General features: G+C 41.9%; 1 protein-coding gene across 1 annotated transcript; it reads right to left on the bottom strand.

Moving 5' to 3' along the window:
- Positions 1-566: 566 nt before the first annotated feature.
- On the bottom strand, positions 567-14,206 carry LOC115020468 (gap junction alpha-5 protein-like). Its single transcript, XM_029450519.1, has 7 exons — positions 13,915-14,206; positions 7,711-7,857; positions 7,035-7,199; positions 5,502-5,786; positions 4,707-4,772; positions 4,465-4,613; positions 567-3,340 (listed from the first exon to the last, which is right to left on the bottom strand). Exons 2-7 carry the CDS (start codon positions 7,777-7,779, stop codon positions 2,848-2,850), a joined length of 1,227 nt encoding a protein of 408 aa, XP_029306379.1. The 5' UTR covers positions 7,780-7,857; positions 13,915-14,206; the 3' UTR covers positions 567-2,847.
- Between the last annotated feature and the right edge of the window lie 607 nt (positions 14,207-14,813).

Raw genomic sequence — 14,813 nt, 5'->3', positions numbered from 1 at the left:
TATTTCAGCAGTAATAACTGAAGTTACAGATTGATGTCACACATGTTTTTATTTCGGACTGAGATGTGAACACAACATTGTGTTATCTTTAATGTTTTTAATGTATGAACAGGATACAAAGATTGTTTCTGTTCTGTTAATTCATGCAAACAAATTATTGTTAAAATAGTATTTAAGTGTTTCAAGGGTACAAATTACTAATTTACAATATGCACATTCAGTGCACGTCTTACTGATCCGAGTCCTTAATTATGAATTATTAAATTAAATTAATTAAATTATTAAATGTGTATCTAAAACCTTGAAAAAACATCTGACGTAGTTGTAACACTTTTTAGCACTTTGAATTTTGTTTACTCAAATGAAAAGTGCACCTATAAATACAATTTATTATTATTATTATTATTATAATTATTATTATTATTATTATAATTATAACACCTACTTGATCTAAATACTGGAGATCCTGATTTATTCTTTTTTACAAAGATGAAAATACTGATATATGAAAGGAACAATGTGGCACCTGAACTTGATGTAAAGCGATTGATAGAGAGAACATCTTATTAATAATAAAACAATTTAGTTGTTAACAGATCTTTTTGACAGCAGTCGTGTGAAATCTGACATTTTTTCATGGAAAACATTTTCACATTTTACAGCAGAAAAAGCACAGGTTTCCGTTTAGCTGCTTCAGTTTCAGGGTTAGGGTTAGGGTTAGGGTTAGGGTTAGGGTTACACACTGTGGAGGTTTACTGGGACACTTGATTACAACAGAGACATCATTAATGTTAAACTGCTCAATCAGTGATTAATAAGTCTAAGAGTAAGAACTATTCAAGCAATGACAGCAGTAATTTATCCGCAGCTGCACAACTGAGTCATGTTAGGTTAAATACTAATTAGCAGCAGGTTTCCAGACGACCTCCAGTTGACCTCCAGTTGACCTCCAGAGTCACAGTTAATTGCTGCATAAATTAAAAAGAACATGATATTCCTCTTATCATTTCCATCTTATAGACAAAACTGTATTTTTTACTATTATAAGCATTTTAGAGACAGAATAGACTTAAAACTGTTCTTTCAAAGTTTTATCTGCAAAGTTTTATAAACATACACCATTCACATTATTGAAGAGAATAATAAATATAAAACTACATCATTGATATTAGTAATCACATCAATATTTGAAAAAAAGTGTCAATCTTTACAGTACAATTTGCAAATAAAAAACAACAACCCACGTTTGAGATTGTAAAGAGTGTTTGAGTTCAGCTGTGACCCCCACACAGTGCAACTCATCCTAAAAACACCATTCAAATATGAACCTTTTAAAAAGTGTGAGTATAATGATGCAGTTAGCATTGTGTGCTTCATATTTATATCCACAGAGGAAGCGCTTCAACCAACATCTGCATCCAGTGAAACACGTGCGGCTCTTGGATACTCTGACAAACTAATAACAGTCGAACAGAAATACTAAGTTCCTGTTCCTTTACTGAGAATGACGTTAGGCTCAGTCACCAGGTAAAACTTTGGCTGCTCGAGGGGTCAAAACGTTCCCAACGGCCTCCAGTGTTTCACTGATGTGAGGCTCGGTTGTTAGTTTCCTGGGTTCATTGAAGGGCTGTTAGTCAGTCCGGTGTAGAGAACAGCCCCTAAACAACAACATCGGTTAGACCACTATGAAACAGCGCTGTGCAGTCTCTGGTACAAGCTGCAGAGACACAACTAGTTCTCCTATCAGCTTTCAAACAAGAAAAGGTCCAGTATGCTCAGAAGTTTAAACGAGTGTAATGAAGATGCTCTTAGGGGTCACAAAAGTTCAAAAGAGAAGAAAGGTCCAAAGCAACTTCACCTTGCTTCTGACAAGAAGTTAAAAAGCCTTTAATCAGGTGGCTTTTTCATGGGCAAATTCTGAATTTGAGCACTAAAATAGCCGTCTGATTTAAAGGTTTGTCAACCTTCAGAAGGAACATTTGTCATGAAGCGTCCTGTGGAGAGAACATTTGCTTTAAGTTGCAGAAACTTCCAGTCCAGAGTGACTTTCCTTCACAGCTTCCATCACCAGAGATAACAGCTGCTGATTTAGTATAAAGGTTTCTGCAGGAATCTGTTCCTGCAACTGCAGAAAAATCATCTTTTCAAAATGTAACCAACAGGTTTACTATCAGAGAGAACAAATGACCCGAGTGCAGTGTGATCAGAGCAGTTTCCATCTCTATCTCAGACTTGTATCAGCTTGCGGTTTTAAGCTCTTAAGGATCGTCCGCATTTAGATGATGCTAAAGGGAATATTTCACCGCCAAAATGACCATTTGCATATCAATACCTCACCACGTGTTGCCGTGAATTTGTGGAAAAAAACTTTGCTTTTCTCTCGTGCCTCCACGCTGGAAGAAAAATCTGAAACAGGGATGAATTGAGGTAAATTGGGGCCAAAACATCAAAATCTCCGTTTACAAGATCTCACACAACTCGTGCAGAATAATCCGAGTCATTTATCTGATCGTATGCTCACCACTTCCCAAACACGTGCTGTTTTTGCTAAAACCTTCCTTTTTAAAACACTTGCTCACAAACAGTCGCTGCCTGGACAAGTGTGAGACATTATGCATCTGTTGAAGCGCATTAAACAGTCCGCTTTAGCATAAACGCACGTGTTTGGGGAGAGTCCTTATCAAGTCGCAGAGTGGACTCTCACTGGTGTTTGTTACATGTGTGGGCACCGACTCCTCCAGCTGTCTCAGGTCAGAAACTTTGTTTATTAGTTTCCTGCATAAAGGGGGAAAATATGTCTCAGTTTGTTCCGCAGGTGTGTGAGAAGTTGAATTTCCTGCTTTCTTTCTAAACCGAGAGGTCGTCTGCTCTCGTTCGGCTGCTCGTCCCGCTGATTCTGCTGAACCTTCGTTTGTCCTTCTGGCAGAGCCCTCCGTTCGGGCAAAGCAACAGCCCGCCTGGGCCGCCACTCTGGACCTGCGGGCAGCTGATCTCCCTGCTCCCAGGGCTGTAGGAGTTAGTGTCGGTCCTCAGGTATCCGCCATCTTGGATCTGATCGTTACTAGTCTTCTGCCATCCGGGCGAGTAGCAGCTCATCTGGAGGAGGGTTACCTCCTCTGCGGCGGCCATTTTGTGCTTCTCAGTTGCCATGTTCTCGGAGTTTTGTTGGTTAGCCAGTCGGTGGTTTGGGAAAGGGAGGGGCAGGAAGTGCGAGGAGCCAATCACACACTGGCTGAAGTCTGGAGGTGGGGTCGGGGGCGGTGGAGGTGTCAGAGAGTGCTGCTGGGACAGCGAGGCTTTAGCTTGAGCGGCGGCCTTCCTTCGTGTCAAGTAGTAGCGCCTGGAACGAGGAGATTCAGCCAGTTAACAAATCTCACCCCAAACAATTACAACAATAAGTTTTAGCTGTAATTAAGAAAGTGAAGTTAATTATAATAATAATAATAATAATAATAATAAAGATAATAAAGACCATAAAAACAATGAAACGTTACAAACATTAGAAAGCTTAAGGTTGAACTCCAGTAATGAAACTAACAGCATGCTTTTGTTCACCCCTCCCTATCTGATAACTTCCCATGTCTTTCAGTATCCTTGCCCCCCAGCCTGCAACACAGGCTTTCTGTGATACATTAGAATTCTTAAAAAGCTCAATCCAAGATAACAAGATGAGATTTACTTCTTTACAAATCTCCTCCCCGGCTGAATAGTGTGTGTGTGGACTCGGCGGAGTTCCCCTTCTTACTCGTAGTTTACATTTGAAAGTTAACAACTTTTAACAGCAGCTATTCATCTATTACCTCCGGCCCACCAGCTTATTTCTTATGTTCAGTTTGTTTGTTCGTCAGCAGGATTACGAGAAAACTATCGGCCCGATCTTTATGAAACTTGGTGGACGGATGTAGTGCGAGCCAAGAAGGAAGCCATGGACAGAACCGAGTCACGGGGCGGATACACGCATTATTCTCCTTTTTCTAATTAGTTTTTGATCAGCATGAAACCATCCTTCCTTGTTCAGCTATTAATCATAAAGTAAATAATAAAATATAAATGTTTGAGAGTCGACAGCAGCCGCGGGCTGTTTAGTTTTTGCAAAACAAACTCCAAAGACAATAAGTTCAAATAATAAAGTACCTATACAATTGTACTTCAGTGCACACACACACACACACACACTTTAAATCATCTGGCGTCGCTGCTGATTCTGGGAGGTCAGTGAATGAACTGTGACAGTAGTCTGCTTGTTATGAATTAATTTCTCAGCGTGGGACTTTCATTAAAAAAAAGCCCCGTTTTTGAGATGGTCGATCTTGTGAGATGATTAATTCGGCTCGTAAAAGTAAAGTACCTATAAAATGTTGGTATTTTTAAAATCAAACTTCTCCCATGAAGAACAACACACTCACACACACACACACACACACACACACACACACACACACACACACACAGTTCCTACTGTACCGGCAGCAGTGTCTCCAGGCCAGGTGGTGCAGCTCGAGCACGCTGAGAGCCAGAGAGACGGCCGACACCGTCATCATGAACACTATGAAGACGTTTTTCTCTGTCGGCCTGGAGACGTAACAGTTCACCATATGTGGACACGGCAAGGCCTGAGAGGGAGGGGGAGAGGGACAGGGTAAGACTGTAGGCCTGAATATCATGTTTTATACGTAGAATGAACTGAGCAGGATTTCTGGTTTTACCTGACAGACATACAGAGGATGGAGGAAGACTCCATACATGAAGTACTGGAGTACCAGAAACACCACCTGTATGGAGGTCCAATCACAGTCAGCCTTTACTGCACGTTGTATACGGAGGAATACATACAGACAAGTAAAGAGCTTTATAAACACACTGCGTTCACCATTTACAAGTTAGTCTCCAGTCTTTGGACTCGAGTCCCGAGTCCTGAACAAATGCATCCCCCTCCGACCCAAACGAAATGTATCTTTGATATCATCTTTTAACCCATCTGGTGCTCAGTAAGTACGTTAGTAAGTCAGTGGTTGTCTCCTCAGTGTTCTCACACCTTCTTAAACTCATACTTTAGTACTTCGTCCTTACATGGCGCCTCGAACTTTGACCCTCGTGCTCATATATCTGCCGTGCAAAGGATTGTGGGGCAGAATAGCCAGAAAAGCACGCTGGCTTGCACACTGGAAAATACGACAGGACATCCTGGTATTTTTGCCCCACTGCATTTGTATCTGCATATGTATTGGGACATACTACTTCTTCTTCTGGTGTACTAAATAGGGTAGTAGTCTGGGTGTTGGGACGCAGGGTGTGTCTCTTCAGATACTGTCTCGAGTGAAGTCACAAGTAGGTGATGGGTGTTAAAGTCGGGTTGCAAATCTTTTTTGATTTGGTCAAGTCTGAAGTCATCGAATCTGACTCCCACTTCTGCTTTTTAGTTTTCTTAATAACAGTATTATCATAATATATCACGCTATGCTGTCATGTATAATGTACAATGCATCACATATAATATGTACCTCCATGATGCTGCGTATGAGTATACTCAGGATGTAGGTCTGCAGCAGCGCTCCCCTCAGACGGACTCGTCCCGCTGACTGACCTCTGTCCTCCTCTTCTTTCCTCCCCTGTTTCTCTCCTCTTCCTCCTCCTCCTCCACCTCCCCCTGTGTCCTCTTCTCTCCCTCCCCCCTCTCCCTCCTCCTCCTCCTCTCTGCTCCTCCTCTTCTCCTCTGTGCGAACAGTGTGCATGGCGTGGCCCATGTAGATCAGACTGGGAGTGGACACAAACACGATCTGGAGCACCTGCGAGGGGATCAGAATGAAAGGTTAGTGATGCTCAAAATTAAAGGACTAAACCAACAAATTTGTTTTTTCACGATGTCCAAATTCTTGAAAGACCCTGAGCTCCACGCTGCTTCATGGTTTCATGTGTGGGATGTTAAAGTTTTGCACTTTCATGTTTCAATTAGAGGAGAAGCAGCCGGTTTAGTATGAGAATCCCTTCACAGAGCGTTCAACACGAACACAGTTGTTCAATGAAACAAAGTTATTCTTGTGTTCAATAAACTTGGAGATATTTGAGTTTCTTTAAACGCATCTTCAAGAAAAGATTCCCCACACGGAGACGCCTAATGCTGGGCTCAGACTACACGATAACATCCCATAATAGCAGTAGAAAACACTTATTACAGACGGAGAGTTGTGTTAAAAGTTCCTAAACATATCAGGAAAACTCATCTGCTCGAAATGCATCCAAAATCACAACTGTGTTTTACTGGAAGAGTTAGAATCTGCCGCTGAGCTGGTGGACGTGCAGTCGTTTGTCTCGGACAGAACGGATGTTATGTGTCTCAAAATACAATAAGTGGCCATAATTATGCAGATAATTCACAACTGTACATAAGCCTTTCTCCTGATCTCGATCCCTTACATTCCTTAACTCGGCGTATTAATGACGTTTAGCTTTGGATGTCAGAGCAATCTTTTTTTGCAATTGAACAAAGACAAAGCATGAAAAACTCATCTTTGGTGCAAACGCTCAGAGGACGGAAAATTGCAGATTATCTCAGATTTCGCTCTCTGGAGAGTAAAAGCGAAGCTTGAAATCTGGGTGTAATCACAGACAGCGATCTAAGTTTTACGAGCCGAATTAATCATCTCACAAGATCGACCATCTCAAAAACGGGGCTTTTTTTTATCAAAGTCCCACGCTGAGAAATGAATTCATATCAAGCAGACTACAGTGTGTGTGTGTGTGTGTGTGTGTGTGTGTGTGTGTGTGTGTGTGTGTGTGTGTGTGTGTGTGTGTGTGTGTGTGTGTGTGTGTGTGTGTGTGTGTGTGTGTGTGTGTGTTTTATTATGTCATTTTTAAGTAAGGAACATTGTGTTGCATGAAATATGCTTTATGATTTAGGTTTAATTTAATTGGGCGTGACAACAGATTTATCCGCGTTGTGATTGGTCGGGGACTAACGTGTAGTCTGTCACTGCAGGAATGAATGACTCTATAATCTCCTAATCTGACATGACAGACATGAGCTGGTGTATTACCCAGTATCGTATATGAGCTATAGGGAAAGCTCGGTCATAACAAACGTTCTCGCAGCCCGGCTGTTCGGTGTCGCAGTTGAAATCTTCCTGTTCGTCTCCCCACGACGACTCAGCAGCAGTCCCGAGCACCAGGATACGGAAGATAAACAGGACGGTCAGCCACACCTGTGGAGCCAGAAACAACAAGGGAGGGAAATAATGGGAGACATGTAGGAACTATGTAGAAAGATTTGAAAATGTCATAAGAAGTCTGGACAAATGTGTGTTTTTATTACATTATTACAGGTCATTTCAGGTTAAAATGAAACGTACAACTGTCTTAGACATTAAAATAAATCCTGAGGAGAAACAATTGATGAACATTTAAAGTGGGATTTACATAGAATCTGTTATTTTACATTATTTGAATGACTTTCTTCAGCAGTCCTACTTTGTAAACTGAACTGGGACACAGAAATAAACAGGATGATGTAGAAATATATGAATGTTTGTATATGTCTGCTTCCATCTTCAGAGGAAGTCAGACTGGTGCCGTGCTGCCTGGCATGCAATGTGTGTGTGTGTGTGTGTGTGTGTGTGTGTGTGTGTGTGTGTGTGTGTGTGTGTGTGTGTGTGTGTGTGTGTGTGTGTGTGTGTGTGTGTGTGTGTGTGTGTGTGTGTGTGTGTGTGTGTGTACCTTGCCAACTGAGGTAGAGTGCTCCTGTACTTCCTCCAGGAAGTTTCCCAGCAGGCTCCAGTCTGCCATGACCGGTTACAGCTCAGCACAGACTTCTTTTAAATGTCTTGTATGTCTTCGCAGTCACGCTGCAGGTACAGGCTTCACCTGAGGAACAGAGAGCACAGACGGGTTTATACGTCTGCAGCCGCGTCACATTCAGGCGTCTCGTGATCTAATTTGTGGTTTATTTGAACAAAAAACAAAACTTCAGCTAAAAGCATCTTAAAATTATAAAGCAAACTGCTGCAGGAGCAACAAGAAACTTTCATTTAAATTCAATTGTTTTTGTTCTTTTATCATGAACACTAATGTTCTTCAGTGCCGTTAGATGTAAAATTAATAATAATGTTTAAAATAATGAGATAAATATTAATCACGTTTTTTACCACGCGCAGAAATGATGACAGAAAGATATTCACAATAGATATGATATATATATATATATATATATATATATATATATATATATATATATATATTTATGAACCTTTAAGTTTAATATGGGTAACGTCTGCTGAAACCAGTAACAGGAATTATAAAGGGTTTCTATTATTTTTATTTATATATAAAATATATTTATTTAATTTATATTTATTGATTTTAAAACACTTGTGCTTTGTGATGTTTAAAAATATATATTATATTCAGCAAAGGTTACACACAGTTAAATATGCACAATGACTAAATTATATTCTGCATCATCTTCATCTTCAGCACCTCAGTCTGTGTTAAAAACCCTCCTCCCGTGTGTGTGTGTGTGTGTGTGTGTGTGTGTGTGTGTGTGTGTGTGTGTGTGTGTGTGTGTGTGTGTGTGTGTGTGTGTTTTATCTTGAATCTTGATCCTGTGACCCTCTCTTCAGCCAGGCCCTGACCCCATTAATAAAAATGTCTGTGCCCATGTCTTAGTTTAGCTTCACTCTCGGTTCCCACACTTCCCTCCGTCTGTCTCTGGGGAAGGAAAACTAGACGTCTAACTGTAAACACACACACACACACACACACACACACACACACACACACACACACACACACACACTCTCTCTCTCTCTGTAAAATACAAAGAATACTAGAAGTATAAAACAGCAGTTCCAACAGTCTATACATTTAAGTGTTTGTCCTGAGAGAAAGTTCTAATTTGCTGTTTCATTCAGTCATGACGTTGTAAGAGGAAATACTTTGTGTTGCCTGCTCGTCTCATATATATATATATATATATATATATATATATATATATGCTTGTCTCCTATCTATATCTGGACAGCATAGGTTAGATTATTTAGATTGAGATTAGAAGGAACAGCTATTTGATAGTATGAGCAAATTAATTGATCACAAACTCAGATAATAATGTGATGAAGCTATTTTATTATTTTATTTACTCTATTTCTTTATTTTAACCTTTATTTAACCAGAAAGTCTATATGTATAATATAATATATTAATATATTATATATATATATATATATATATATATATATATATATTAATATCAATATCCATCATCTACCGCTTATCCGGGTCGGGTCGCGGGGGCAGCAGCTCCAGTAAGGAACCCCAATCTTCCCTTCTCCGGGCCACATCCTCCAGCTCTGACTGGGGGATCCTGAGGCGTTCCCAGTGAGGAGATATAATCTCTCCACCGAGTCCTGGGTCTTCCCCGGGGTCTCCTCCCAGCTGGACGTGCCTGGAACACCTCCCTAGGGAGGCGCCCAGGTGGCATCCTTACTAGATGCCTGAACCACCTCAACTGGCTCCTTTCAACGTAAAGGAGCAGCGGCTCTACTCCGAGTCTCTCACGGATGGCTGAGCTTCTCACCCTATCTCTAAGGGAGACGCTAGCCACCCGTCTGATAAAACCCATTTCGGCCGCTTGTACCCGTGATCTCGTTCTTTCGGTCATGACCCAGCCTTCATGACCACAGGTGAGGGTAGGAACGAAGATCGACCGGTATATTGAGAGCTTTGCCTTCTGGCTCAGCTCTCTTTTCGTCACAACGGTGCGGTAAAGTGACTGTAGTACCGCCCCCGCTGCTCCGATTCTCCGGCCAATCTCTAGCTCCATCGTCCCCTCACTCGCGAACAAGACCCCGAGGTACTTGAACTCCTTCACTTGGGGTAATGGCTCATTCCCTACCCGGAGTAGGCAATCCACCGGTTTCCTGCTGAGAGCCATGGCCTCAGATTTAGAGGTGCTGATCCTCATCCCAACCGCTGCACACTCGGCTGCGAACCGATCCAGTGACTGTTGAAGGTCACAGACCGATGATGCCATAAGGACCACATCATCTGCAAAGAGCAGTGATGAGATCCTCAGGTCACCGAACTGCAAGCCCTCTCCTCCACGACTACGCCTCGATATCCTGTCCATGAAAATCACGAACAGGATTGGTGATAAAGCGCAGCCCTAGGCGGAGGCCAACATTCACTGGAAACGAATCCGACTTACTGCCAAGTATCCGGACACAACTCTCGCTTTGGGCGTACAGGGATTGGATGGCCCTCAAAAGTGACCCCCTCCCCCCATACTCCCGCAGCACCTCCCACAGTATCACCCAGGGGGACCCGGTCATACGCCTTCTCCAGATCCACAAAACACATGTAGACCGGATGGGCGTACTCCCAGGCCCCCTCCAGGATCCTTGCAAGAGTAAAGAGTTGGTCTGTTGTTCCACGACCAGGACGGAATCCGCATTGTTCCTCTTCAATCAGAGGTTCGACTACCGGCCGAACCCTCCTTTCCAGTACCTTGGAGTAGACTTTACCAGGGAGGCTGAGAAGTGTGATACCCCTGTAGTTGGCACACACTCTCTGGTCCCCCTTAAATAGGGGAACCACCACCCCGGTCTGCCAACCCTTAGGCACTGTCCCAGACTTCCACGCAATGTTGACGAGGCGTGTCAACCAAGACAGCCCCTCAACACCCAAAGCCTTCAGCATTTCTGGACGGATATCATCAACCCCTGCGGCTTTGCCACTGTGGAGTTGTTTGACTACCTCAGTGACTTCCATTAGGGAAATTGACGATGATCCCCCATCAGCTTCCAACTCTGCCTCTACCATAGAGGGCGTGTTAGTCGGATTTAGGATGTCCTCAAAGTGCTCCTTCCACCGGCCGATAACCTTCTCAGTTGAAGTCAGCAGGGTCCCACCCTTGCTGTACACAGCTTAGATGGTTCCTCGCTTCCCCCTCCTGAGGTGCCGGATGGTTTTCCAGAAGCACCTTGGTGCCGACCGAAAGTCCTTCTCCATAGCTTCTCCGAACTTCTCCCACACCCGCTCCTTTGCCTCTGACACGGCAGAAGCTGCCGCCCTTCTAGTCCTTCGATACCCTGCAACTGTTTCCTCCCGGATAACATAACCCAGAAGGACTCCTTCTTCAGTCGGATGGCTTCCCTGACCACCGGGGTCCACCACGGTGTTCGAGGGTTACCGCCCCTTGAGGCACCTAAGACCTTGAGACCACAGCTCATCACCGCAGCTTCAGCAATAAAGGTTTTGAACATCGCCCACTCAGGTTCAATGCCCCCAACCTCCACGTCCCCAGAGCCAGCCTCTGCTGCCCGGGTCTGGTCCGTCGAGGTCCCTGACCATCACTGCCATCCGTGTGACAGCGCACCCGACCCCAGTGGTTTTTCCCATGAGTGGTGGATGGATTGGAGGTACCACGTAGCTTCTTCGGGCTGTGCCCGACCGGGCTCCGTGGCAAACCCGGCCACCAGGCGCTCGCTGTCGGGCCCTCCCTCTGGGCCTGGCTCCAGATGGGGGCCCCGGGCTTCCTCCGGGCATGGTCTCTACTTTCCTTTCCCTTTCTTTCATGAAGTCGTTTTTGAACCATTCTTAGTCTGGCCCCTCGCCTGAGACCAATTTGCCTTGGGAGACCCTACCAGGAGCACTAGGCTCCAGACAACACAGCTCTCAGGTTCATAGGGACACACAAACCTCTCCACCACGATAAGGTGATGGTTCCCAGAGAGGCTAAGGATATATATATTATGTATTAAATATTAATATATTATATATATATATATATTTATATATTAATATTATATATATATATTAATATATAATATATATATCAGTCCTCTAATATTTATTTCATTTCATTTTAAATAAAAATAAACTGAAGTGCTCACATGTGATGAAGCTATTTTATTATTTTATTTCTTTATTTTAACCTTTATTTAACCATAAAGTCTATATATATATATATTAATATATTATACATATATATATATATATATATATTATTAATATATATATTAATATATAATAATATATATATTAATATATAATAATATATATATTATTAATATATAATATATATTATATATATATTAATATATATATATATATATATATATATATATATATATATTAATATATATATATATATATATAAATATATTTATATTAATATATATTATATATTATATATATTTATATATTATCCTCTAATAGTCCTCTAATATTTATTTCATTTTGTTTTACTATTGACTAAATACTCTTGTTCTATTCAAATCATTATACACTTTTTAAAAAAGACTTTAAAGACTTCTTCCCAACAAAAAGGTTCCGTTACCTTGTTATCTATGAATACCTTAAACTGCCGGGCACAACATGTCGCCTACTTCACTGAAAAGTTAGTGTGTGTGTGTGTGTGTGTGTGTGTGTGTGTGTGTGTGTGTGTGTGTGTGTGTGTGTGTGTGCGCGCGCGCTGGAAGTTTCAAGTTTCCACATCTCCCTTGTGTGCGTCTCATACTGCACCATGATTGGCTTACAGGATGGTTGTAATGTGACAAAATCGTGCTCGTACGTGCACGTGTTGAACTGAGATTTAAACTTTCCTCCTTCAGCAGATGAATGTCAAACTCTGCACACACACACATCCGTCTGCACAGTGAAGATCAAACGGCAAAGTGACATAACAATCAGCAGAACACATTTGCCTTTAACACGCTGCAGCAGAATTATTCACGCTCCACATGTCACTGATGGTTTCACTGTCATACTGTGTCTTCAATTCACTTCGTATGTATAAATGAATCTTTTATAGATAACTTGTATTTTTAACCTTCTTACTGCAGAGTTCAGATTTGAGCGATGTTTCAGAAGATGCTTTGTACAAGCTGTCTAAAAATAAAATGTAATTAACCCGCCTGAGGGTGAAAGAAAAGACAGAAAACCCCGTTTTGAAACAATTTAACAGCGTAAAAATGTCCTTTATTTAGAAAACATCCCTGAAATGCCCTCCCTTCCTGTTTTTGTGAAACCCAAAGGCTTTGAAAAAATTGTGTCTGTATTTGTCTTTCACAAGTGCTCCCAGCATCATTAATAACAATATTACTTCCTTCTATAGACTTTCGCTTGACCTTTGCGTGCATGTGTGTGTGTGTGTGTCAGTGTGTGTGTGTGCCCATTATCCAGCACTCAGTATTGTTATGCATCCTGTGTCGATAACAGACACACACACACACACACACACACACACACACACACACACACACCACTCTTTGCTCCGCTGCTTGATAATAAATAATAAACATGAGGATGTTTGTAATCTGATAATAAACATTATTTATAACAGTAAGTATTAAACGTTCAACATGATAAAGAAATACTTCTCCACACAATTTCATATTTTACTCTGAGCTCGGAAACGTTCTCGACTTTGTGAAACACTAAAAGTAGTTGTTCTCGCACTAATTCTTGAAACATTAGAATTTGATATCAGGAGTGTTTTAGTTTTATTGTTCTTCAGAATTGTTAAACTTATGAGATGTTGTGTAAATCTGGAAGTGAGGTGCGCTCGCTTTATGGTGGCAGCGGATCCGTCCCGATCAAAGCTCCTCTGCTATGAGCTCCTGGCTGTTAAATTGTCTTTGCACATTTTATTTCTGCATTTAAATGTTGTTGTTCTTGAGGGAAAATAAACATTTTGGAGTAAAAGAACTTGATTTCTAGGCCTCACACTTTATACCAGTGAGGACTGTCCACCACGACACATAACATGAAGCAGGACACACTAAATCAAACCAACATTAATTCAAACTAGAATGATTTAAATGTGTGATATTGATTATAAGTAAATATTTAGAGAATCAAATCTGAAGTTGTAAAACGCATGTTGTGTTAAAGAATCCACCTGAAGGACGCACACTTTACCTGATTTAAGATCGCAGTTTGCCCGAGAAAATCTTGACGAAGCCGCTTTCCTCTTTGTCAGCAGCTGCTGTCGAGGTGCCTTTGAGCAAGGCACTTCCTCTTTCCTTCCAATGATCCTCAGGAGCAGAAGATACTTGTGTGTGAGGTGGTTTGACGTGGCTCCAAGAGTTTGTGTCTGAAGTTGTTGACTCTAATGTTGAGACGGCTTCAGGCTCCGAGCAGAGAGACAGAAACACTAAATGTTTGAAGAAATGTTCGGTCCAGCAGCAGACGGATGAGATCAGCTTCCAGAGGACTGAAGTGAAATGTGTGTGAGACTCCAGTATGTCCCAGCCTCCTTCTCACTCTCCCTCTCTTTCTTTCTCCCCCCCCCCAAAGACTGATACTTTTCTTTAAAGATGCTTTAAATGGTTTATTTTGTATTTCCATTCGCGCATGCAGTCTGCTGGACTCCAGCGTTTAACCAGACCCCGTTTTATTTACTGAAACCCAACAGTTTGTCCTGCATGACAACCCTCTCTATGTATCTGTCTGTCTGTCTGTCTTTCTGTCTGTCTGTCATCTATCTGTCTGTCTGTCTGTCTGTCTGTCTGTCTGTCTGTCTGTCATCTATCTGTCTGTCTGTCATCTATCTGTCTGTCTGTCTGTCTGTCTGTCATCTATCTGTCTGTCTGTCTGTCTGTCTGTCTGTCTATCATCTGTCTGTCTGTCTGTCTGTCTGTCTATCATCTATCTGTCTGTCTGTCTGTCTGTCTATCATCTATCTGTCTGTCTGTCTGTCTGTCGTCTGTCTATCATCTATCTGTCTATCATCTGTCTGTCTGTCTGTCTGTCTGTCTATCATCTATCTTCCTATCATCTGTCTGTCTGTCCTGTCTATCTGTCATCTATCTGTCTGT

Source organism: Cottoperca gobio, chromosome 15, assembly GCF_900634415.1.
Source record: "Cottoperca gobio chromosome 15, fCotGob3.1, whole genome shotgun sequence".
NCBI lineage: Eukaryota > Metazoa > Chordata > Actinopteri > Perciformes > Bovichtidae > Cottoperca > Cottoperca gobio.
This window is presented reverse-complemented; position numbering and strand designations above follow the sequence as displayed.